The sequence below is a fragment of the Ochlerotatus camptorhynchus genome, unplaced genomic scaffold (assembly GCF_037179485.1).
Source record: "Ochlerotatus camptorhynchus isolate MF236.1 unplaced genomic scaffold, CSIRO-AGI_Acam_v1.1 ptg000284l, whole genome shotgun sequence".
NCBI lineage: Eukaryota > Metazoa > Arthropoda > Insecta > Diptera > Culicidae > Ochlerotatus > Ochlerotatus camptorhynchus.
The window spans coordinates 5,212,883-5,240,391 of NW_027040773.1; the positions used below are offsets into that span (position 1 = coordinate 5,212,883).

The 27,509-nt window shown below is 38.5% G+C and overlaps 1 protein-coding gene across 1 annotated transcript in view; it reads right to left on the minus strand.

Moving 5' to 3' along the window:
• Nucleotides 1-25,250, minus strand: part of GckIII (Germinal centre kinase III) — a 222,135-nt gene extending 196,885 nt beyond the window's left edge. The window contains exons 1-2 of the mRNA XM_065228184.1: nt 25,174-25,250; nt 24,150-24,409 (exon numbers count right to left, since the gene is read on the minus strand). Of these exons, the coding sequence (XP_065084256.1) occupies nt 24,150-24,164 (15 nt within the window). The 5' untranslated portion in view covers nt 24,165-24,409; nt 25,174-25,250. The remainder of the gene's footprint in view (nt 1-24,149; nt 24,410-25,173) is intronic.
• Nucleotides 25,251-27,509: the final 2,259 nt, after the last annotated feature.

The window sequence follows — 27,509 nt, forward strand, 5'->3', positions numbered from 1 at the left end:
CAAAAACAACTCACAGTTGAGTAAAATTTTACCCAGTATTGGGAAAAATTACTTGTTTTAAATTATATTACAATTTTATTCAAACCGAAGATTTGTTTTAAGGTGAGAGCTTACTACAGAAGCCTTAAAAGCCTACACACTATTTTAAAACTGCTCAAAATTTGATAGAGTCTACCCAGTCCGTTCAAAACTGAACCTTCCCAAAAATGGGTAAACATTCATGTACCCAGATCTGAGTAAATATATTTTTTAAGGAAGCTGCGTTAAGTTTTCTCAGATGCTGGCGTTTTTTATCTGGGTAAACTTTTTCCATTTTGATACATATGGAAAAGCCAAGACACGCTGCGCAAACATAACCTCATTCGACTCCTCTATGTTCTATCAAGGTAATTATAATCATGAGTTTTTGAAATCGAATTCAACATTACAATTGTCAAGTAGGGAAATCGTATCGAATGCTTAACCATATACATAAATGTACTTTTGAATGAGTTTTGTATATTGGTTCCCAACCAAGAACAAACATTGGCCGGAAATGCGCCTCTGAATACTTAAAAAGTTAGAAATTAAAAATATTTTCGAAATTGTGAATCTTATAATTTACTTTCCAACTACCTGCTGGTTGCGTCGCCATGAAACTCAAATTTCTGATGGTTATAGGTAGAGTTTCCATTTCCCGGTGGTTTCCACCATCCCGAGAAATCCCGGGATCCCGGGAAGTGAACAAAGATAGTAAATTGTTTTAATATTGGTAAGTTTCATCTCCTTCGAAGAAAGATGCAAAAATGGAGATTTCTTCAATTAGTAGGGACACCACATGCAAAGACATATCTTCATTTTGAAGACATTTTAAATTCTGTGAAGGTATTTTTTTCATGCAGACATTTTAAAGACATCTCATGATTTGTGAAGTTGTTTCAAGACATGCGAAAGCTGAAGAAGACTTCCGATGGATTTTTTTTTAATTTTAACCTGGCATATGAAGATTTTTGTTAAATAAATGAAGTTTTTGATTTCATATTTTAAGCTTCTTCCTGAATATGTTGAATATGAATAATGTAACCAAAGTCGGATATTTAAGAATAAAACTTGATCCAATTGAATATTCACAGGACTTCACTGAAATATTCGATTAGCTGGAGATCTTTTGAATACTTCCTGATCAACGTACAGTGTTGGGAGAATGTCTTCACAATAATACTTGTTCAACCTGAAGCCTTGAAAAAAATCCAGCGGACTTTATTGTGATCGTCGATCAGCTGGAGATCTTTTAGTAATTCCTAACCGATCTGCCATCTTGAAAGAGCCAATTGAATATTTGACTAGTTTAAGATCTTCAGATTTCCTGATCAACCTGAATTCACTAATATCTGACCAACCAGCAATCTTGAGACTATCTAGAGACGTTATTTGAATTTTAAGACAAGCAATATAGAATATAGAAACTTTTGTAAAATTTCAAACATAGACAAATTTTCATATCTCTGTACCCTAGACAAGTGTTCTGGAGCGTATCAATAATTATCATTATTCTGGAAACACAGGGCTGGCAGCGATCACTGCTGTCTAAAATAGTGATTTTAGTGACCATGTTGAAGAAATAAGTGACCAAATAGTGACTTATAGTTGTAAAAATAGTGACTAAAAAGTGACCTAAGAGAAGAAAAGTAGTTGTTCTGATGGCACACTAAATAAATGTTTTATGTTTTAGACTTATTCAATAAATATCTCATGAACAAGTGTACGATGTGAAGCTTTAAAGCGAAAGATTCAATAGAAAGTTTATGACCAAACCCACGGTATTAGCCAGGGTGTCCAATTACTGCAAAAACCTGGAAAACCGGGAATCCTCAGGAAACTTTATGTTTCCTTAAAATACCTGGAAGGCTCAGCGAATTTAATAATTTTATTACTAAAGATATTTTAAAGAAAAGAATTAATTTTAAAATAGAAGCATTTAATTTTTCTCGTTATTTTCATTCACACTTTGAACATTATAGGTAGAGTGGATTAATCTTCAGTAATAAATAAATTAAAAAAAAAACGAGATTTGAAATGTTTTTTTTTTTTGTTTTTGAACATGCATATTGCCTAGAAATTTTAAATTTGAACTAGTTCTAGGGTAGTGGTTCTAGTACATGAGGTTTTAAAATGTCCTTTTTGAGCCCTATCGGAACCGGTTCCGGGTGTCCCGATGTAGCCAGATCCACCTGTTGGTCCATAGTATGATGTCTATTTACTTCTGGATGAAAAATCATAAATTTTGAGCCATCGGACGATACCAGTACATGTGATTTAGGAAATGACCTTTTGGAGCCCTACCGGAACCGGTTCTGGGTATCCGGATGTGGCCATATTCACCTTTCGGTCCATGGCATGATGTCTATTTACTTCTGGATAAAAAATCATAAATTTTGAGCCGTCGGACGGTACCAGTACATGAGGTTTTGGAATTGTCCTTTTTGGGGCCCTGCCGGAACCGGTTCTGGGTATCCAGATGTGGCCAGATCCACCTTTCGGTCCATGGCATGATGTCTATTTACTTCTGGATGAAACATCATAAATTTTGAACTGTCGGACGATACCAGTAAATGAGGTTTAGGAAAAGTCCTCTTTGAGCCCTACCGGAACAGGTTCTGGGTATCCGGATGTGGCCATATTCACCTTTTGGTCTATGACATGATGTCTATTTACTTCTGGATGAAAAATCATAAATTTTGAGCCGTCGGACGGTACCAGTACCAAGGTTTTGAAATGTCCTTTTTGAGCCCTATCGGAACCGGTTCCGGGTGTCCCGATGTAGCCAGATCCACCTGTTGGTCCATAGTATGATGTCTATTTACTTCTGGATAAAAAATCATAAATTTTGAGCCGTCGGACGATACCAGTACATGTGATTTAGGAAATGTCCTTTTTTAGCCCTACCGGAACCGGTTCTGGGTATCCGGATGTGGCCATATTCACCTTTTGGTCCATGACATGATATCTATTTACTTCTGGATGAAAAATCATAAATTTTGAGCCGTCGGACGGTACCAGTACATGAGTTTTTGGAAATGTCCTTTTGTGCCCTATCGGAACCGGTGCCAGGTAACCTAAATGGCCAAATTGGAAAAATCCTGGAAATGATACCATTTTAAGATCCTTCAGCTTTCTTTTGACCCCACTAGATCAAGAAGCGGTTCAAAAATGGATTTTTGGGAGTGAGTTGCAATTTAGGTCTTTTTTGACCCTAACTTTGTAACTTTTTCCTAATGCATTAGGAAGGTTAAAATACTCTCACGTTTCCCGGATGTTCATATAATTTTTATCACGTTCCAGAAATTCTCTCGGAGCTTTGCTGAAGTTTCCGGGGACCCTCTGAGTTTCTCGAAACTTCTTTAAGGTTTCTACAATTCCTTGAAATTATTTGAAATGCCCTTTGATTCTCTAATCTGTTTTGATGTTCCCAAAGCTTCGCTAAAACTCTAAATTCTATCGAGGATCTCAGTTCTGCTCGGAAATAAATGGAATTCCCGTAAACACCTTTAAATTTCCCTGAAGTTCCTGAAATATTTCTGAAGTTTTCATAATTGCTCCGAAGGCCTCTGTACATCCCAGAATCGGAACATCTTAATGGTTCTCTATTTTTTTTCAGCACATCATGGAACTATCCTGAATTTTTCCTAAATTTACGATTATAGATCTTTAAACTGCTCCAAAAGTCTGGACTAACGGAAACTGCTCTTAAGATCTGAAATTCCCTAATAAAATCTAGATCTAGCTTTTCTGAGATACTTAGAACTTCTTAAAAAATTGCACTATACCGCTCATGTTTTCTATATTTCTCAAGTTCGCTTGACACCTGTGAAGTTCTCTGAAATTCTAGGAAGTTCATAAAAGTTCCTGAAAATTTTCGGATGCTTTGAGATTCTTAAAGTTTCCAGTAATTTCTCATATTTTCAGCGTATTAACTTCCCTTACTTTCCCGCAGTTTGTTTATGGAGCTTCACTCAAATTCTCAGCATTTCTTTTCATTACTCAGAACTTCTCCAAAGTTCCTAGCATTGTTGCGGAGTTAATTGAAAATCTCTAATCTTTCATAAAATTAATTACGAACTTGAAATAAATCATTTATTTTTTACTTTTTTCTTGATTCTGGCACTTTGAAAATCTTGAACTAGTACATGGAATGCGAAACTTCAAGATATTGAATAATTTTAGATCTTGGACTTACTTAAATTAAGTAAGTGTTAAACTTCAACATTCAATGGATTTGATTGAAAAGCTGTTTCATTAAAACTGATTGCCATGTCTTAAAAACGTTTGGGTAAATTGCTGTTGTTTTGATTTATAAAAAAAAAGTATATTTTTAACGCATTTAAAAAATAACTTTCGTATTATAAGCCTGGAATTTATCCGTTAAAGTTCTGGAAAACTCAGATAATTTTATTTAGAAAGATGAGTAGACACCGTATAGATAGAGAAAGACGATTAAACGTCACAAAGCAAAGAATGATCAATCTTAAAAAAAAAATCACGCTAACAAAGTTGAAAATAGTGACTGATTACACTAAAAAGTGACTTTAGTGACTTGGCCTTAAAAAAGAGACTTTTTAGTGACTGCCTTGAATAAAGTGACCAAGTCACTAAAAAGTGACTTGCTACCAGCCCTGGAAACAGGTAAATTTTCTCGAAAAATCTCGAGCTTCAAAAAAGTTGTAAGATCCTGGTATACATTTTAGAGATATTGGACATTTTTTGCTTAATGCATGGTACTTAGTAATTCGTTATCTTTAATTCAGACAAACTAAGAAAGCATAGAATAATTTACAACATGTTAGAATGTAAGTTCACAGTCCAAGAAACGTTTAATGATTCTGAAATATAGAAAATATTTCATGACTTTAAAATCTGGGCTTGGTAATTTGCTGACTTGTAGAAAATACAATTTGATGGGCTTGGAAAAGAACTTCTGAAAAAGAAGAAGATTCTACTACATGATCTTTCGATCTTTGCCGATACTAAAGCTTCCGGCCTTCAAAGATTTATCGAAATTCAGGTCTTTGAAAAAAATCTCTAGCACTGGGAAAGTTTCCCAGACCATTTTCCAACACATCGGGTTTGGAAAACTTACGAGATGACGAAGAGATATTGGATTGGAACCAGAGTTTATTTTTTTCGAAACCTCAAAAAAATCTGATATCTCGAGATTATAGACAATGGAAAAATTGTATATCCTATTTTTTCATGAAGATAACGGGTTTGAAACAAATGCAATCTGGTCATTCTATTTAGGAATTTAAAAACCTGTTTTTTTTTCATTTTTTTCCAGTTGTCTAACCTAGTTTTCCCAGTTTAATTGAAACAGTTAAATATGGTAAAATATCTCAAGTACCGTCACAAGTTTTATCGCATGATAAAACACAAATCCTTACTTGAAGCATAAATAGATTATTATTTCGCTTAACTGTTGACCCTAAAGAATACAGTATGTAATGCAGTGGCGTCGCGTAACCTCACTTTTTACCTGTTCTTTGAAAACGTTATTTAGGGTCATGTTTACATTCAAATCAGTTTCAAAAGGCATCGGGCCTTCTAGTTTCACTGATGTTTATCCATTGGAACCAATATTGTTTTGTTTGTTTACGTTTTGAGAGTTGTTGAACAGGTAGATTGAGGTTAGGGCGACGCCACTGATGTAATGTGTAGTAAGGTCAAATTATGTTATTCTCAATTGGGGATTGGAATTGAGAAGAGAAATGCAAGGAAATTCCAATGATGCTTTTTTAAATAATCTTAAAATAATCTTTACAGGATTCCAAGAGGATGATTTGAGAATGCTTAGCAAAGTTTCGAGGAAAGTATTTTTTTTTTAGTAATTTCCACACATTCTCGGATCATTCGTGCTTTATCCCGGTGAGATTTGCACGCATGATTTTCGAGTGAGAGGTATGGATTCAGATCTTTATGTTTTATAGACTAACCTCGGTATTCAAAGATGTCCTAATCTTGGTATCTGGTTAGCACAAAGTGCAGAAATTAATGTTTAATTTGTCTCTATGTCCGGTGTCGAACATTTGCATGCCAAGCATGATCGGAGTTTGCAAGGAGTTTGAGACGGCATGAATCTGCTTCTCTATCTTGAAGTAGTTTCGTAACAGGATATGTATCGCTCAGCCTTTATACTGGAACTACTTCACTAGGAAAACTGTAGAAAAAGAATTCAAGCAATGACACCATATGAAATTCTATAAATTTAGCTATCATAGGTAGTAGGATCAACGACAAAATCACCGTTTGATCCGGGCGCGAACAAATTTCGAGTGAGAGGAAAGAATAATATGAAAGTTGTAAGCAAGAGAATATAATGATGTTTGTGTTATAAAGTTGTTTTATTCCAAGTAACATTACAAGTTTAAAGGTTTAAGGGATTCTTCAAGACCAAATTATGGCCTACAAGACTAATATAAAATCAAAATTGTTACTTGGGATGAGTATATATGATCTTTTCCGGTGCAATTTGGGGTTTCCCGCATTTTTCCCGGTTTTTTCCCGGATTTCCCGGTTGGATGGACACCCTGGACTGAATCAAATGCGATCACGTGTACAAATGCACCAGGTCGAGCCATTTGCTTCAAAACATGTCAAAATATCAAAACATAAACAATCCGTTTTCACCATAATGGAGAGTGCGACACCAACTGATGAGATAATCGTTCTGGGTGACTTCAATCTACCCGGCGTTTCCTGGAAACCATCTCACAGCGGCTTTCTCTACCCAGACCCTGTACACTCTGTATTTCATACAGGATCAGTTAGCCTTCTCGACTGCTATAGTACAGCAACACTATCTCAAATAAACCACGTAGTCAACGAAAACAACCGCAGCCTGGACCTCTGCTTCGTTAGCGTTTAGGACACCGCTCCTTTCATCTCCATGGCACCTTCTCCACTAGTAAAGCAAGTACATCATCACCCTCCCTTGGTTGTCACTGTTGCTGACAATCACGATCCGGTCTTTGAGAGAGCCGCATTTAGAAAATTCACTAAGTATCGTACGCTTTCGCTGAAACGTCACTACGTTAGGCTCAATTATGAGTTCAAGCGAGTTAGCCGTCGATGCTATTCGCGATATCAACGAGGGATTCAGAGGAAACTCAAGTCGCACCCGAAGTCATTCTGGAATTACGTAAATGAGCAGCGCAAGGAATCCGGCCTACCTTCTTCAATGGTGTTGAATGGAGCAGTTGCTTCGACTCCTCAGCAGATCTGTCGCTTGTTTTCTGAGAAGTTTGCCAGTGTTTTCACGAATGAGAGATTAACTGACGAACACGTTACCCTAGCAGCTAGTAATGTTCCACTGTACGGTCAAACACTAGGTGCGATGGATGTCAACGTCGAGATGATTTCCACTGCCGCATCACAACTCAAGTCGTCCTTCAATCCAGGACCCGATGGCGTTCCATCCGTATTCCTGAAAAAGCATATCGCCAGGTTGCTGATGCCCATGCTTCACCTATTTCGATTGTCCATCTCGAGTGGTACATTTCCATCTTGTTGGTAATTCGCACATATGTTTCCTATCCACAAAAAGAGCAGCAAACGGGATGTGGACAATTATCGTGGAATTACGTCGTTGAGTGCAGTTTAGAAGTTATTCGAGTTAGTCATCATGGAGCCTCTACTCTCTCATTGTAAGCAGTATCTAAGAGGTGATCAACACGGCTTCACTTCCGGTCGTTCTACTTCCACAAATTTGCTGTGTTTGACATCGTATCTTACGGTAAGCATGGCAGAGAGGACTCAAACAGACGTCATATACACCGACTTGTCAGCCGGTCCAATATCCAATATACACCGACAACCGGTCCAATATCTATCTAGCTACGTCAGGAATACCTCAAGGAAGTCACCTGGGACCTTTGATTTTCTTACTCTACTTCAATGACGTGAACTTGGTCATCGAAGGCCCACGACTATCGTATGCAGACGATCTTAAAATCTACCTACGAATCCGCTCGATTGATGACTGTCACTTCCTTCAACGTCAGTTCGAAGCCTTTGCCAGCTGGTGTAATTTGAACCGAATGGTGGTTAACCCCACTAAGTGCTCAGTGATCACTTTTACTCGGAAGAAAGAACCAATCACATTTGAATACAAACTTATCGGCACTGTAATCGACCGTGTGAACTATGTGAAAGATCTGGGTGTTATTCTGGATTCTCAACTTACGTACAAGCAGCACATCTCGTACGTTGTCGACAAGCCGTCTAGGATACTGGGATTTATCTTCAGGATAGTAAAGAATTTCTCCGATATCTACTGTTTGAAGTCACTGTACTGTTCCTTGGTGCGATCCATTCTGGAATATTGTTCTGTGGTCTGGAGTCCAAACTACAACAATGGTGCTAAGAGAGTTGAGTCCGTTCAACGCCGTTTTCTTCGATTCGCTCTGCGGATGCTGCCTTGGAGAGACCCATTTCATCTGCCCAGCTATGAAAGTCGTTGCCAGATGATTGATCTGGAGCCTCTCCGAACTAGAAGAGACACCTCTAGGGCCCTGTTCATTGCGGACACTTTAGAAGGTAGAATTGATTGCAGTGCAATCTTGAGGCAAGTCAACATTAACGTCCAACCCCGTGCGCTACGCAACAACGTTATGCTGAGATTGCCACTTCAGCGCACAAACTATGGCATGAACGGTGCAATAGGTGGGCTGCAACGAGTGTTCAATCGAGTCTCGGGCATCTTCGATTTCCATATGCCTCGACAGCTGCTACGAAGATGCTTCTCATCGTTCTTTTCTGGCACAGTTAACCGTGAATGATTGTGTGTTTTATTTATGTATTTTATTCTTAGTTTTTATTTTTTGATTTACCTATATAAGTTACTTAAATCATCATTGGGGCTATACACAGCCGGTTGATGCAGACAAATAAATAAATAAATAAATCGAGGGGTTTTCCGATGGAAAATTATCGAAAACATAGATTTTTCATGTTTTAACTACTTTTTTTTTTCAATAAAAATTGATTTTTTTCTTTGAGTAAAACTCGTTTTTTTAGTATTAACTTTAAAAGAATATAAAAAAGATATCAACAAATACTACAGTGTGTTTACTTTAATTTGAACCAAATAAATGAGAGAAATTCAAATAATGATGAGGTGGGCACTTTATTTTGTCTATCAGTGTAAGTGCTCAGATAAGTTATTTTAGAGCAATAATAAAAAAAATCGTAATAAAATAGTAACCTGATGTTATGATTAACGAGAATTGTCCTTTGTTTTGATCTAAATAATAGAATAACTTTTGATCAAATATTGTGAGGCATTGATCGATTCATACAAAACTTGCTCAAAACACTTTGGAAGTGTGCTCTAAAACCCCAAATACTTTGTACATGGGCCTCTAGAGTGGCTGCCTCTCTCGAACAGACCCATCGAAGCCATCATTGCGATAATCATTCAATTATTATGCCAGCAAAAGAAACACACTGCATAAGCAAAGTACTTAGGAAAAGCAACACCTAAACTAACCTGTACAGGTGTATGTGTATCATACAGGCAACGGAAAACAGTAAATGCAACAACATTGTGGTCCCAAGAGTAGTACGTGAAGGCACCAATACTGAAGTTGAACTATGGCAAAATTCCACACAAAAAAAAAAACAAGTGCAGCTGGTAGATGAAATGTAGCATGCTGCTCGGGGGGAACCAACCGGATCGCGGATCAGTGCTCACAGCACCTCTGAATAAAATTATATCACTAAAACACCAATTAGAATACAGACTCATCCGCATCAATTGGGTCCCCCTCAAACCATAATTTTCCACTCATCATAAACATGTTGAAAAAATACGAACAGCATATCATTAACTTGGCCGTAATGATGCAGTAAGCAAAATAACGAAAAGCATATCGTTTGGCACAGTTAGGAGAATGCATTGTTACCAATTCAAGAATTCCCCTCTTGTTCCTAGAGGATACATATTACTTAGGTGTGCAACTACATGAAGCTGCTCACGCTCTGTGCACAAACTAACTTTCCGTTGAAAAAATCAACAGTACACCTAAAATTGGCGATGCATTAATTCTAGAAATAGATAATACTTAAGGGACCTCTCTTAGCTCAGCCGATAAAGGCGCAGCTATAAAGCAACACCATGCAACATGGACTGGGTTCGATTCCCGGTCCGGTCTAGGAATTTTTCGGGTTGAAAAAATTGCTCGACTTCCCTAGGCAATACAGTATGATTGTATTTGCCACACAAGTATGCAAATGCAAAAATGGTACAGTTTTACACACTTAGATTATTTTACAGGAGTAAATATTGTTTTAATTGGGTTTTTGAATTGCTGAAAAAGTTGGAAAAAAATGCAAATGACCCTTATCCATAACGAATCAATTAAATCAGCAAATTTTATTTTCTATAATTCAATTTGGTTTACAGAACTAAGCCTGTACAAGTTCGGAATCTATGTTCTGATTTCTAAATCCTCCACAGACTATTAAACTTTTACCGAACAGTTACGCAACTCAAAACCTCAGTAAAACCTTACAGACTGGATTACAGTGTAGAAAGCTCTCAATTAACAACGATGGAATTGCATCTAGAACAGTAAGTTGAGGGCCGGCGTGAAGGTAGGGACGTAATAAAACCAAAAAAAAATAAGAAGAAGATAATACTTGAGAAATCATTCCTTTCTATGGAGAAGAACTCTCCTTCTTGCACTCTCTTCGACTTGCGCTTCATAGAATGGAGCGATAATGGAGCATTATAAAAAATGCATCACTAATTTTTGATGCAGAGCGCTTTACCTAAAGCATGGCTGTGTACAACATTTACATTTCTCCCTTGTTTCCATTCATCGACAACCAATGGGAGCAAAAACATTTCCTTTCGCCGTTTCTCTTTCACAAAAAAAAAAAACAAAAGGCTTTAGAGGTTTTGTTTTCAAAAAAAAATATCCATTCTGCTTCATCTAGGTACTTGGAGCTTTTCGACTTGGTATGGACGCTGGGCACCATTCTTTGCTCTCATAGCATTACGACGGTTCTAGCGAAATGGATGCTTTTCATCGGTGCCCTGCAAATGTTCACCACCAACTTCTTCTTCTCCGTCGTCATCGTCGTCAATCATGCAATTGCACGTGAAGTGCAATTTTTCTCGTTTTTCATTTCACCCCGAAAAGGCACGCGTCAGTCGGTGTGATGTTTGCACCTGCCCAAGCCCAACAGCAGATCGCAGTTGCATCCGTTTCGGCAGCAGTGTGAAGCTGATGGAAAATCGAAAAGCACCCTAAATTATGACAGTCGATTTAATTTAATTTTCGATCTTTAATCATTATGGTGCTCTGGCTTTGATTGCCGTCTCACTTGTGCTGCTTCTCGCAAAGTTTGGTCGCCGGTGATTGTCCAGAAACTAGGTCACACTGATGATGATGATGATGCTGCTGTTGCTACTGCAGTGGACCTTGGCTGCAAGCTGCACAGCTCTGCACCCAACAGCAAAGGGGCAAAATGACACCTTTTTTTGGGAAAGATCCAACTGTTATGGCTGTGTGGTGCACGTGCGGCTTATGTTGTTTTGCTGATGAACTATTTGTAATAAGACCGACTTGGACTGGTGATAGTCGAATGTTAAATTCAGTGTACAGTACAGCTACCGTCATCGGGTTTGAATATTTACAACACCAATTCAATCATAAATGATGTGTTGTGATATGAAGGGCTCGGTGGTCTTACAGCGAACGTTTTTGCTTACTGAGCAGAAGTGCGTGGGCTCAATCTCAGGCCCTTTCATATTAAATAATTTAACGGTCACATAGCTAACTAAATCATCGTGTTTGATCGAAGTAGGCCGCGCTGCGAAAATGAGGTGTTTTTGTTTTGCTGCATCGATTTCGTTCTAGCAAAAATTGAAAACTTAACATTTATCTAGAAAAATTAAAATTGAAAGCACAGAAGGGCGATTGGAAAAGAGTTACAAGTGATAATTATCAAATCCCACGTGTCCCTAGTGTTTGTCGCAGTAATCAGTGGTATGAGTTGAATGTAGAGTCAAATCCTTCCTGTTATGTGGTATGAGATGCCGTTTGTTCTAACTAACGCTTTGGAAAGCTCAGCTAAGTTTATTTACCATCCATATAATTATTTCTGTCTATGTATATAGGTTGCAACTATAATTTACTGAGTTGTTGTGTGGTTGGAATCGCTTGAGGAGGATGTGCGCGGAATAATGGTCATGCATATCGTTTTTTCGTTGAATATCGTGGATAATGATTCGGGTTCGTCTGCCATATGCAGGATGTACACATACAGCGCATGATTTTACATGGGAAATGACCATCAGCGTACAAAGTTTAAATATGCTGTGAACTAGTGTAATCAATATGGTGATGGCATATTTCCTCTATGCTCAAGATTGCATGCAATTTAGAAAAATCGCGAATCACTAGGATAACTTTAAGGAATTGACCATTTTGCCGGTGAAACTGGATATCCAGAAGCGCACTTTATGGCTACCGGGGGATCCAATCAATATGGTGCTGAGATATATTTGTTCAACTAAGGGCTTTATGAATTTTCTAAAAAAAAATCGCAGAGCTCTACATCCACTTCCAGAAAATGACTACTTTTCCGGTGATTTCAGATATCTTGAGAATTGTTTTCTGGCGACCCAGTGCAGTATCTCTATGGTGGTGATATATGTCCTCTATAATCAAGAGTGTATGCATTTTAGAAAAAATCGCGAATCTCTACGACTACTTTTGAGAATAGGTAACTTTCCCGATGAATCCGGATATCCAGAAAGGTGTTTAATAACCACCGGAGGACCAAATCAACATGCCACTGAGATATATCTTCTCAACTAAGGGTTCTTCACATTTCCTAAAAAACGCGGATCTCTAGGTCTACTTTCAGGAATTGACCATTTTCTCGGATATTCCGGATATCCAGAGACTCCTCGGTGACAGAATCGATATGGTGAAAGCATATTTCATCTATGATCATGATTGTATGTAATTTAGAAAAACTCGCGAATCTCTAGGACTACTTCTAAGAATTGACCATTATCCCGGTGAATCCGGATATCCAGAAGGACATTTATAGCAGAAATAACGACGCATTAGAGTTTACTTTTTTAACATGGATAAATATTTGTTAAGCGGTAAACTTGTAACAGCGGTTCATTTTAAGGTTATGAAACATTAGGAGGCCACCTAATTAAAGATCATTCGCATGAGATCCTTTCCAATCATTTGCTTAAATTTAATTCAATCTTTACCAAATAACGTATCAAAAAATGAATTGAGGAGCTTAGCTGCTTGGTGGTTGCCACTTTATGATTATGACGTGTTGATCGGAAATCCATATCAAATCCTTCTCAAGAGCACTTGTTGTCGTCGTCTGTGAGGTTGTCGCTGACATGAGGAGCTCGATGGCCTAGTGGCGACCGATGTTGCGTATTGAGCAGAAAATTATTGGTTCAATCCCAAGCTCCTTTACATCATAGAGTTATACTTTAAATCGGCTTTCTTTTATAATATGATGTAAAGCGAAAAGAAATTCGGTTGAAGGGCCGGGTACGTAAAATTAGTAATATTTGAGTTTTAGGAAAGGCGTGTAGATTGGAAATTCAAACCAAATTCTTCTGAAGAGCAGTTGCAGGGTTGGTAGCGATCAATGCTGTCAAAAATATTGATTTTTGTGACCATTTTGAAGAAATAGGTGACCAAATAGCGACTTATAGTTGTAAAAAATTGACTAAAAAGTGACCTAAGGGAAGAAAATTAGTCGTTCTGATGGCATACCAAATAAATGTTTGATGTTTTAGACTTATTCAATTCGATTCTCATAAGCACTTAAATATGTACGATAAGAACCTTTAAAGCGATAGATTCAATAGAAAGTTTATGACTAAACCTCCAAGCTTCTACTATCTGAAAAACCAGAAATTCTCATGGAATTTTATTTAACCTGAACATACCTGGAATTTTATCAATACTCAGGAAATTTAATAATTTTCTTACTAAGAATTCGATATTCCTAGTTACTTTCATTCAGACATTGAACTTTATAGATCCAGAATGGATTAACCTTCAGTAACAAATACATTTTTGACATTCAGAGGCTTCAAATGATTTAGTTTTTTGGTTCTAGAATATGCATATTTCCCACAAATTTTATAAATTCTGAACTGAAAAGTTATTATAATACTTCAAGAAATTTTCAAGAATCTGGGGTCAGTTTTAAGGCTCATGGAATTTTATTATAATTTCTAAGGATCTCATTCCCCCGGAGTTCTGGAAAAAAAAGCTATGAGAAAAACATCAACTGCAATCTGTTCAACAGTTCTGAGGAATTTATAGTAAACTCCAAGCGCATTTTAATGGGAAATCTCCGTTGAATATGGAATGGACTATTTTGAGGTCTTCAGAACCACTTGAAATTTTCCAAAATATTCCTGAAGTTAATTAAACTGATTTGAAGTTCTTTTGTAGTTTGAGAAACTAGCCTGATGCTCGCAATACCTCATCATATTTTTTAACTTCTCTAAACTTTTTCGGACTTCCTATAGTTTTCCCAATTTTCCTATCGATCATGAATCTTCTCTTAAGTGTTAACAAATCACTGAATTTTTCGAAACTTTTTAAAAAAATTTATGTAATTTCCATGCTCTGGAATATCTCTGCTCTGAGGATATCTGTTCATTCTTGATTTTTTTTTTTTTTTTTGAGCTTTATTATCGAGATCGATATCTTTCTCGAAGCTCTCGAAACTTCTCTAAAGTGTTTGCAGTTCTCATGAAGCTTGTTGTAAGCTGTGTGCGATAAAATAGCAGCGCATACCGATTTTCATACAAAATGGTCAACTTTGACATGATGTAACTTTGTTAACTTATGATCAATTGAGCTAAAACGAAGCAAAATATTAAATTTTTGGAAGCACCTGCCGGTAAGTGGTAAAATTGTTCAAAATAATTGCAGTTTTTTATTTGAAAATTTACGTGCTGCAAATATTTTAAACATTTTAAAGTATTAGGGCAGGTGTTCCAGTAATATTGGTGTATCTATAGTTGCGGTATGGAGGTTGTGCCGGAATAGTGAGGAGGACCCGGATAAGATTATTTTTCATCGGTAGCTATCCTAGAATAAAGCATATTTGCATATTTCAAACTTAAAATTAGCCCACAAATTACGGAAAATCATTAATTTTCCTTAAGATTTTCACTCCTTTGCACCTATATTTGCGGTATTGTTCCTATAATAGTGCAACCCATAAGAAACCAACGCATTCCACTATTATAGGAACCAAAGTTAGCAACTACCACAACTACTGGAACAGTGTTCCTATTAATGGAGGATGAGTGTTTACAGTGATTACAGTGTAATATTTTTCTATCAAAATAGAGGTTGCAAGCTATAGATTGACGTATGACAATTGTGTGTACATCGTATATTTATTGTTTAATTAATAAATTGGCTTAGTACCTCCACTACTGGCTCACCCACCCTATGTAATAAATCTCAAAATTAAGCTGAAATGAAAATTATTAGTACTGCTATTATGTTGAGCAATTTCACCTGGTGTCTCACTTTCCGGCAGGTGCTTCCAAAAATTTAATATTTTGTAATCGTAAAATTGAACATATTTGTAGTTGTTTGGCGAACGTTTCAGCTCAATTGATCATAAGTTAACATAAGTTACATCATGTCAAAGTTGACCATTTTGTATGAAAATCAGCATGCGCTGCTATTTTATCGAACACAACTGTACTTCCATGAATTTAATATTTTTTTTTTTAATATCTCTGAAATTCTCTGACAATCTGGGAACTTCTTGAATTTTCCCGCTAATTTAGTGAAACTAATGGAACTGAACGCCCCTGAAATTCTCTTTGTTTTTGCAGCTTAACTATACTTATTTGAGGAGGAGGGGGGTGAAATGTCCATAAAAGTTCCTGAAGTTCTCGGATATTCCCTTAAGTTCCATAAACTTTTATGAAGTTCTCGAAATGTTTCTGTAGTTCTGTGAAGTTTTCGAAGTTATTCTGAAATTTGAGGAACTTTTTTAAACTTCCTCAGCGAAATAATTAATATAGCTGCATGATTTTCACTGAAGTTCTCAAGATTTGTCTGAAGTTCAAATTATCGAAGCTTATTCATAACTTTTTCAACAGTCTAGAGTTTCCTGATGTTTTTAAAACTACCCAAAATATTTCTCAATTCCTTAAAATTCTCTAGTCTGCCCTGAATATCTTAGTATTTTTTTTAAAGAACCCACCATTTTACTGCAATTTTACTTAAGTTTTATTAAGTTTATAAACGCTCACGTAACTTTGCCTTAAAACACTAATTTTCCCTGGAAAGCCTGGACATCCCAGAAGATTTATATGCTTACCTTAATTTCTCTAAATTGATCAAATGTTCCAGTAAATTTTCTGATACATATTTATAATTCCCTGAGGCTTCTTAAGTTTTCGGATCAATCATTAAATTCTTGGTATATTCAATAATTCCAAGGAACTTTTTGCAAGTCGCTGCAAATTTCCTTTTGTTACTGCGATTTTTCTGATGTCATCTGATAGTTAAATTTTCGTATTTTTTTAGATCTTGAAATTTCCATGATATAACACCCTTGAAAAACTCTTACATTTTCCGGTTGTTCACATAATTTTTATTGCGTTCCATAAATTTTCTCTGAGCAAACCGAAGTTTCCGGAAATTCCGGTTTCTGCAATTTCCTTGAAATTTTTTGAACTGCTTTTTAATTCTCTGATATGTCTTGATGTTCTCGGAGCTTCCCTAAAACTCTCAACTCTGCTGCTATAAAATAAATGGAATTATTGCAAACACCTATAAACTTTCCTGGAATGCTCTGGATTTCTGTGAAGTTTTTGAAATATTGCTGAAGTTTTCATTAATTTTTGAAGGTCTCAGTACTGAATCTTTCGGAACATCTTATGAGTTCTTGATTTTATTTCAGAACATCATGGAACTATCCTGAATCTGTCTAAACTCACGCTTATAGATTTTTGAACCAATTCAATAGTCTGGGCTAAAGTTTCGGGGACTTCCCCTTATGATATCCGGAATTCCCCAAAGATCTCTTGATCTAGCTTTTCTGAGATCAATAGAACTTCATTAAATTTTCCATATTTTTGTTAGTACTAATCGTCAAGACAATAAAAATTTTGTGATCTTAGATTTACTTCAACATTTAATGGATTTGATAGTAAATCTGTTTCTTTAAAACTCATTGGCATGTCTTAAAAACGTCTGCGTTAAAAACATATTTTTAAGGCATTTCATGAATAGCATTCTTATTATAAATTTGGAAACTATCCGCCAAAGTTATGGAAAACCTGGAAAACTCAGGGAGCTTTATATAGCCAAATAAGCGAACACCCTGCAGATAGAGATGAACGACTAAACGTAAAAAAAAACTCTATACAAGGTCGTCAACTTCGAATTGTTGTAGGCCTATTTAGAAGAAAGATCAATCTTGAAATAAATTCATGTTTAAAAAACTTTGACATAGTGACTTATTACAAGCAGAAGTGACTTTAGTGACTTGGCCTAAAAAAAGAGACTTTTTAGTGACTGGCTTGAAAAAAGTGACCAAGTAACTAAAAAGTGACTTGCTACCAGCCCTGCAGTTGTTGTCGTTATCGCTGAGGTAGCCGGGATGACAACAAGTCGAACGGAAACGTGGTCGTAATTGTTTTGTGAAATAAGGAGCTCGGTGGTCTAATGGCGACCGATTTTGCTTACAGGTCAGAAGAACGTCCATTCAATCCCACGCTCCTTCGCACTATTGAATCGTCAAGACATCAATTCAGCATATCGTTTACCAAGAACGAATCTTGCTGCAATCCCAACCCTTTTATCCAACATCCCAGTGATATCTCGTGGGAGTGCAGAGGTTTTCTCGGCTTTCATTAAAGCGAGTATTTCGTCAACACAGTGGCGTTTGCTTAACCTCAATCTACCTGTGCACCAACTCTCAAAACATAACAATTATCAAAATATTGCTTGCCATGGATAGATATCGAGTAAACTAGAAGATTAGGTGTATTTTTCAACCGATTCGAGTATGAATATGGCTTTAAATCTGTTTTTGAAAGTTGGTGCACAGGTAAAAAGTGAAGTTACGGGACGCCACTGCGTCAACATATTCCTACCCATTCCTTTCTTGACCAGCATTCGGAAATGGCAGGCACTGGTATAGTTTAGTTTTAGATCAGCAGTATTTACACATTGAGGGTGATTTCTAATCCCAAGCAACGTCTATTGGTTCTCAGCTGATCCGTCAATAGCGGAGTTGCATCCACAAACAGTCAATCATACTCATGCTCATGCTCATGCTCAATACCAGATGCCTTCATGTTCATAAGTTGTTAGTCGCCTTTCTCCAAGCGTGTGCACGCACATTGCACAACATTGAGGATGATTGTTAGTCCCAAGCATCATCTTTTAGTTCTCTATATAATTCCAGGTGATCTGGTAATAACGGAATAGCAACCGTGGGCGGTCAATCATGCTCATGATCAGTTGGTGGTTTGTTTCATACAATCTAGACACTTTAGATCAGCACTCTACATTTTCGAAGCTCTAAAATGGACTCGAGTTTTGTTTCTTTCATACAACGTGTTCAATCCATAATTTCTATAACGCCTAGCTAGACTATCATCACGAAACAAAAATGAAAAAAGAAGCACGCTTAGAAGGAAAGGCTGGCTATGGATCTTCTCGTCGTTGCTTTGCTCATTGCTTTCAATGAAAGTAACGTCGATTTTCTAGTTAAACGAAACCTCATTTTGCCTTTCAATCCCTTTCACGAACAGTCTATCGCCGCTCTTTCAATTTGTTTAATATGCGTTATGTACCGTTTTCGGTATTTTTTTAAGATATATGTGGATGGAAGATGAATTAAACATATTACGTGTAATCTTCAAGTGTTTTCACGTGCGAAATGCTTTAAATATATATTTTCATTTTCCGTCATATACGTCACGAAACCTCTGAAAGACGAAACTATCAAAGTCGAGGGCTCTTTCGCTCGTCCGTTTCATCGAAGCTTGAGAAAAATACCAATGGAGCGACGGGAGAAAGAGAGACCCGCGATTGAGCATTTGTTTGTGGACACCGACTGATGTTCTAGAATGCTGCGACTTTAGCAGAAAAAGAAAGCCAGCATTTCTTCGTCGCATTGATCTGGTCGATTGAAGCTGATATTGTGACGCCCTGCTTGAGATAAAGATTGCTTGCAAGTTTTAAGCAAGTTGGTCGATTTCATACTTACCCTACCATTCATGTTAAGGCTTGAATGTCCTTTGCTATTTATGCACATATCCGGAGACGAACCGGAAAGTCTCCTTAATAATGATATAATAAAAATGTATACACAGAAGGCGTCTCAATTTTATTCGATCCAGGGCTGTACGTCACCAGCAGCCATGCAATCTGCAAAGGCCCCGCAGGTCGCTTTCCACCTGGTCCACCTTGCCCACTGCTCACCTCTTCATTTTGTTCCCGTCGGGTCGTTATCGAGAACCATTTTCACCGGTCTGTCGTCCGACATTCTTAAAACGTGCCCAGCCAATCGTAGTCGCCCAATTTTAGCGGTGTGGGTGCTGGGTGGTTCTTCCAGCATCTGGTGAAATTCACGATTCATTGGCCTCCTCCACGTTCCGTCTTCCATCTGTTCCCTACAATACCTTTCGTTCAAAACACCACGTTGGACCTTCACGAGCATAGTTCAGGTCTCGTGGCCCTAGGGGACCACCGGTTTAATTAGCGTCTTGTAGATAGTCCCCTTTCGTGTAGCAGAAAACTTGATTCGAGCGGAGCATCCTTCGGAGTCGAAAGTAAGCACGTTTCGCTGCCACAATGCATTATTGAATGTCTCTGATGGTGTCATTATTGCCGATCACCAGTGAGCCCAAATACACGAACTCGTCATCCGAATTCGATGTGGGAAGCTAACACTATCTCTCTTGAACCTCTCCCTTTCATGTATTTCACCAACGCACTCGTCCGATTGATTTCAGCCGTTTCCGCCACCGTCTTAAAGCTCCATGTCATAATGTCGATGTCATTTGTGAAGCCAGTTGCTTGAATGGACTTCCTGAAAATTACCGTTCGTGTAAACCTTCCAAAGCAATATTAAACAGCAGACATGAAAGCCGTAACCCTCATCGATATGTGAAGGGATTTGAGGGTACCCCCTAAACTCGGACAACGCACATCACTCGATCAATCGTCGCCTTGACCGATCGCGTCAGTTTCTCCAGAAATCTGTATTCGTTTAAAATTTCCTATATTTGATCTCGATCGATTGGAATAAATGATATGTGGGCACGTTTTAAGCACGGCATTTGGGTACTTACCTTACCAATCAGGTTAAGGCCTTGTTGTCCTCACCTGTCCGAAGAAGTCGTCTTCACTCTATTCGATCTATGGTCACACCTCACGAGCCTCGTAGTCTGCGAAGGTTCCTCAAGTCGCCTTCTACTTGGTCGATCCACCTTGCTCGATGTGCGCCTCTTCTTCTTGTTCCTGTTGAGTCACTTTCGAGAACCATTTTCACTGGGTCGTCGTCCGGCATTCTTACGACGTGCCCAGCCGCCGTAGTCGCCTAACTTTTAGAAATGTGAATGATGGATGGTTCTCTCAGCAGCTGGTACAATTCGTGGTTCATTCGCCTCCTCCACGTTCCGTCATCCATCTGCACTCCACCATAGATGAGACGCAACACCTTCCGTTGGAAAACAACAAGTGCGCGTTGGTCCTCCACGAGCATAGTCCAGGTCTCGTGGCCGTAGAGGACCACCGGTCTAATCAGCGTCTTGTAGACAGTCAAGTTCGTACGGCGGCGAATTTTATTCGACCGGAGCGTCCTCCGGAGTCCAAAGAAGGCACGATTCCCTGCCATAATGCGTCTTTGAATTTCTCTGCTGGTATCATTTTCGGCGGTCACCTGTGAGCCCAAATACACGAACTCATCGACCACCTCGATTTCGTCACCGTCAATCTGAACTCGGGGTGGAAGGCTAACATTGTCGTCCCTAGAACCTCTTCCTCTCGTGTATTTCGTCTTCGATGCGTTGATGGCAATTCCAATCCGCCTGGCTTCAGCCTTCAGTCTGATGTACGTTTCTGCCATCGTCTCAAAGTTCAGTGCCATGATGTCGATGACGTCGGCGAAGCCAAGAAACTGGATGGACTTCCTGAAGATCGTGCTACTCGTGTCTATTCTAGCTCTTCTGATCACACCTTCGAACGCGATGCTAGTATTTGGGTGAGAACGTTATAACGAATAAAACTTCATATTCTCAAAGTTCCGAGCAGAGTTCTCCTGAATTGAATACAAAAGAAGATCGACGCAACACGCAACTCTCCAACGACAGCAGGTAGGATTCTGTGCCGAAAGATCTTGTGTGGACCATACTGTCACGCTCCGTATTTTCCTGGAGCAGGTTAACAAATTCCAAGAGTCCCTCCTGTATTTGGTTTTCATTAACGAAGAAAAAGCTTTCGACCGACTCAATCACGAGTATTTGTGGGACACCATAAGGCGCAAGGGAGTCCCGGATAAAACCGTCAACCTCATCGAATCACAAAACAGACTTTCATATCCGGGTCGTCGCTGGTGTGAGATAAGGATTTTTTCTATCACCGCTACTGTTCCTCATCGTAAAATCGACAAGATCATGCAATTGACCATGTACCGAGCCGTGAGCTACTATGGAGCATTCCCAAGCAAAATAGCAAAAAAGAATGACCTTCGAAAATTTGCATGAAACTTTGCAAAGTTGTTTGTTATGGCCATTCGGCCATTTGAATCTTGTAAAATCTTCAAAATGGCGTATTCGATATTTTTCAATCGAAATTACGTCTGAGACAACCTGCATAAACAGATGAACGGCACCGGTGGTGTAGTGGTAAGCGTGATTACCTCTCACTTCAGCAGGCCTGGGTTCAATCCCAGTCGGCGCCGCCGGGATGTTCTGAGGCATAACATCTCTGATCACGCCTTCCTTCGGATGGGAAGTAAAGCCGTTGGTCCCCGGTTCATGACTTGATGGGTCGATAGATAGGGTCCAGGTGTGGGAGCTACCTTCCTGGCACGTCGGTAGCATTGGTGCTCAGCACGGAAAACATGATCGACGGAAAAAACAAACCAGAGGAAAAAAAAAACCTGCATAAACAATAACCATAAGAAGCACCTAACCACCAATTCGGGTTATCATCCCAACTTCATGTTGCATGGTTGCACTATCTATGATATCGTTAGCCAACGTCAACCAGACAAAATCGTTGAATGTCAACACGGTCAACCCTTCCAACTTTACGGTAGCGGAGCAAGCAGTGGAGTAAGCCGAAAGTTTCCACTGTTTTGGCAGACGGCGGGACCAAGAATTACATAGGTGTACGTATCAAGAAGGCTAGGGTTGCCTTTGAAAGTTTACGACATATTTGGAGGTCAAACCAGATAAGCCTACGAAATCTGTGCTGTTATACTTCAGCGAAACATGGTGCGTATCAGTGGAGAACACCCAAAATTGGCTGGTATCCATCAACCGTTGGTTGCGGTATATAATTCGTGCCTGGTGACCTCACAACTGGATCTCGAATGTTGAGCTTTACCCTAGATGTCCCTAGAAGCCGCTATCAATTGAAATACGAGAACGTAAGTGGAGGTGGATCGGTCACACTCTACGAAGGGGTGGAAACGAGATCTGCAAGCAAACACTGCACTAGAACCCGGCAGAAGATCGCAGCAGAGGCAACCCCAGGGGCGGTGGAGCCTCAACAAAAAAAAAACCAAGTCGATAGGAATTTGACCTGGGACCAGATAAAAGCAAAAACAAAAACAAGCTTCCGCCCAGGATGAAAGTGTTCCACGTAGTCCCTTTGTACCACTATTTTTTTTACAAATGGTTGATCCGCCCTTTACAATTGTTAATGTAGATTTAATGTTCATATTAGTATCACACCTCGGAAGCTCGAAACATAAACGAGAAGACTTCGACAGTGAGCATGCATAAGGGCCTAATTGCGATGATTGATTCTGTTTATCGATTTTCTCTTTAAATTGCTACAGCTAAAAGAAGATATTTGCTGAAATCTGTGCAATGCATTGCTGTAACAGGTTGTATTGGCTATCAAAAGTAACAACAAACGCACCGAGAAATGTTAATCCAAGCGAGTTATTAACAAAACATAGCCTACATTTCAAAAGGGTGTAACTACTTTTGTAAACAATGGCTTTAACCGTCGATATCTTGCAAATAAAAGCTCTCCCCTTCGTTCTCAATGCTAGCTGGTAGAGGAAACATTCTTCTACCTGTCATTAATTTTCAGGAGTGAGCTTTAATTCGCGAGGAATTGACAGATAAAGCCATTGTTTACATATGCAATTACGCCCCTTTGAAACGTTGGCACTGAAAAGAGAAAATCGACGAAAAGAATCGATCTTCGCGTTTACGCCCTTATGTATGCTCACTGTCAACTTCTTTTTTGTCAATTAAGAATAGGTCCTGCGTCCATTTATCAATAAAAAAAATCGATGAACTTGAATTTTTCATACCCCGAACTGAGCAATATTGCAATATTGATCCATACAATCAAAAGTTCAAAGATTAAATTTAATTAAATTTACTTAAAGAAAAATTGCAAAAAGCCAATAAAGTTAATCGATTTTTTGATCGACAAATAGACATAGGACCTATTCAAAAATTAATCGAGAAGACGCTTTTGCTCCCTCTCTTTTTTGCTTCTTAGCTGCTTGCAGTACTTCGTATATGTTTGGATATACATTTGACAATCATTTAATCTACAGCGAAGCGTGTATCATATTCCGATGTCTTCATATGTAGGTACGTCTACGTGTTCTGCTGTCACTCTGTTTACAACGTTTCATATCACGACGCATTCAATTTTATACGACAAGGTAACATATGTACCTCCGTCGCAGGGAACATCCCCCAGCCAAGGTCATTAGAAATTTGTCATCGCTGTGAAGATGGTGCAGTTATTTGACAATGACGAACATGCCCGTCGTTATTATTGTTTGCCATTATTTGATCGAGCAATGTTCTGACTCTGACTGCCTACGAAAAACCGAAAAAAAAGCAAAAGGTCAAAGACACTTACCTCGTTGAACGCCATCCTGACCGGGGTTCGTTCGGCTTCGGGGGAATAACCGATGGAACAAGTGCTGCTACCTTTCCTTGACCGCTAATCCCAGAATTCAGGCACCAATGTCCTTCACCCCACTGTCGCCCCCGCGTCACTTTTGAACGAAAGCAAACACAACTAAATTTACCCTCAAGCCTAAGGTCACATACACTGCGGAGTGTTTGTAAATATGCAATTCACAATCCGCTTTTCCTCCTACGTCACGTAGTAGTAAACTGGGTACAATGAAAAACAGAAAATCGCTGCCAAAGCCCTTCTTTATCGCTGCTGCTGCTTGGTTCCGATATTTGGAGCACTCGTTTTGCAACACATCCACCTTCGTGTGGTCCACTACTTGTGCCCACTCTCTTACGGGTTCTTCCGGCTGCTGACTGTGAGGGTGGTGGCCAGCGGAACAAAATAATCCAGAAGGGAACCCAAATCCAATTAGTTTCTCGTTTCAATTACGTAACGCCAGATTACGCTTGGCCTGGTTCTCACTCCGGTATCGGAATTTCGTCACCAGTAAGCACCATTTCCCGAGCGTCGAAAATTTTCCTAACTCTTGGCTACTTTTCCGTAAACACTGAATAACACACCGAGCAGTGAAAAAAATCTGACACGAGAAAAATGCAAAATAAAGATGGAGACTAGTTGTTGCCTCCTTCCTCTTGTACAAAACTTTCAGCTGGCAAGAGAACGGCCCACAAAACGGTCACGGCTCCAGGAATCAGTACTACACACAGGCCAAGCCAAACGCGACACAAACAACCACGGGACGCGGACTTCGACGGATATCTTCGCAAGGAATTCAGAGGATGCCGTGCACTCTTTTCGAAAAACGCAGAATTTTACCCGAGCCAACGGAGCTAGGTAGTCGTCGAACCACACAAAAATATTGTACAACAGTCGCCTCCACTACTTCACCCTTCACCAGCGCACAAACACCGCAAGAAATCGGACCATTTAGCTGTCAATTCTAAATAAAATTTCTACACACCATTATTTCGAGAGCAGCACACAGCGATGGGGAAAAAAAAACTTGTTTTTCTTGTGCTCCGCCGAGAACGCACTTGACAAGCAAAAAGTCGCAAACGTTCGCTATCTTCTTCGAATTCCGGTAGAGAAAGCGAGATGCAATGAGGGCGGACTGTTTGACAGTGCCGCCCGGTTTGACAGTTGTTGTCAACCGATCTAGAGCAGTTCAGATGTCAATAAATCATTATAGCAAATGATGCGCTATAACCGCTATAACTTATCAAGGGCTCAATCCTTTTCTGTACGCTATTTCAAAAAACCCCAAATTTGAGTTGTAGGGTGATCCATTCCCTAATAAAAAAATTACCACACGCGAACGATAACCACAATGGTTGTACTATTCCAGCAATTGTTTGGATGATACCCCGAACACGTCGTTAAGCAAATTAACCATAACATTTTTATTAGGGTTAGGCAGGTCGAGAGGCAGGTTTATCACCGACAAACCGACATGAATGATCATACAAATTACAAAGAAATTTCTGATCAAAGCACAAAACTGACAGAAAAACAATTTTTATAGCAAGTGAGTGCAAGCAACCCTAGTTGGAGATCTTCAACAAAATACCTGATTAGCCTGAAGTCTAGGAAACACTAGCGCGCATAGGGTGGGGTAATTGCCCCCCATTTTATAAATAAGATATTTATATCCACATTTATAAAATAATGACATAAAATAACTTGATCTCTTGATAACCTGATTTGAAGGTAAAATATATAAATATTTTAAGGCGTCAATTCCTTCGAGATGGTGCCTTAAAATTGCACCACAATGGTGCATGAAGGGTCAAACTTACACGCAGAAAAATTTATCGTTGAAACAAAAATATTTGAGGTCAATTTAAACGAAAACTCAGTTTGTTCTGGCCACAAAAATAAACAAGGTTTATTTCAAACGTATTCCATGTTTGAAGTCATGTAATATTAATGTTTAAAATAAAAATAATTTTACGTTTATTTAAAAATATTCGTGTTGAAAATAAACGTGAATATTTTTGTTTGGTTTGACAACAATGCGAACAAAAATAAATATGTTTATTTTAAACATGCTTCTTATGTTTTAAAGAAACATACTTAATTTTAAATTATATTATGATTTGAATGTAAGATAAAGCAGAAAAATGGATTGCCAAGAGATGAAAAAACGATCTGCAGGAAGATCCAGAATTCAGTTTGATTGCAATGTAGGATTGGAAATGCAGGAATCGTAAGAAGATGAGGATGATGAGAAACCGTTGAGTTCGGTAAGGAAGGAGGATGAATGCAGCACTGATTTTAGTAAGAAGTTGATCCAACAAATTAATCATTCGAGTCAGGATTGTGTGAATATGATAAAGCTTGCTGAAGTTTCGAAGCAAATGGAAAATGAGCGGATGGAGTTGGAGCAATTACGGAAAGAGCAAGAACACAAGGCAGGTGTAAATGAGGAGCATGTTTCGGATCTGTTTATGGCAGGAGAGAAGATCAAAGACAAAAGCTCTAAGCAAACAGGAAGAAAAGACTTTTTCAGGGGGGGGGGGGGGGAGTTGCTGGAGGTTCCGGAATAGATTCAAATTTCAAATGTTATTTCGGATTTTCATTTCCCTTTGTTAAGATACTTACCTAGGTGGGTTTCCGCATCCATGACTTCGGTTTTGTTGCGCGGGCCGTTTTCAGTTGATTTGCAAAGCTGGGGCAATTTTTTTCCGAATGTAAACAAGAAGGAAAAAATTGTTTACCTTAATTCTATATTGTTGAAATAAACATGCTTCTGACTTTAATTCAAACATATATATTTTTGTTGCAAACATGGTTTTAATTTATTTTGAATTATTCATATGTTTATAGAATGAACATTTTTATTTTTGATTTAAATGAACAAAATTCGATTCCGCAGAAAAAACTATCGTTGTAACAAAAATATTTGAGGTAAATTCAAACGTAAACTCAGTTTGTTCTGGCCACAAACATAAATTAGGTTGATTTAAAACGTATTCTATGCAAGGTTTCAAAGACTCATTTCAGCTAAAATAATGTTTTTCTAAATTATGAAATAATTAGATGCCATGATCAAATGAATTGGTAGGATACAAGAAGAGGTTGCAAAGAATGTGTTTGACATATTAAACCTGTTTATTTCACTTCATGAGAGTCACAATCAGCGATTTTTCACAAACTCACTCACTCACTCACTCACTCACTCACTCAGCGATCAGCAAATCGCTGATTGTGACTCATAGAAAGCAAAATTTACAGGTTTTATGTTTCCAACGCATACTTTGTAACCTCTTCTTGTAAGTTACAAGTAAAACATGCCAT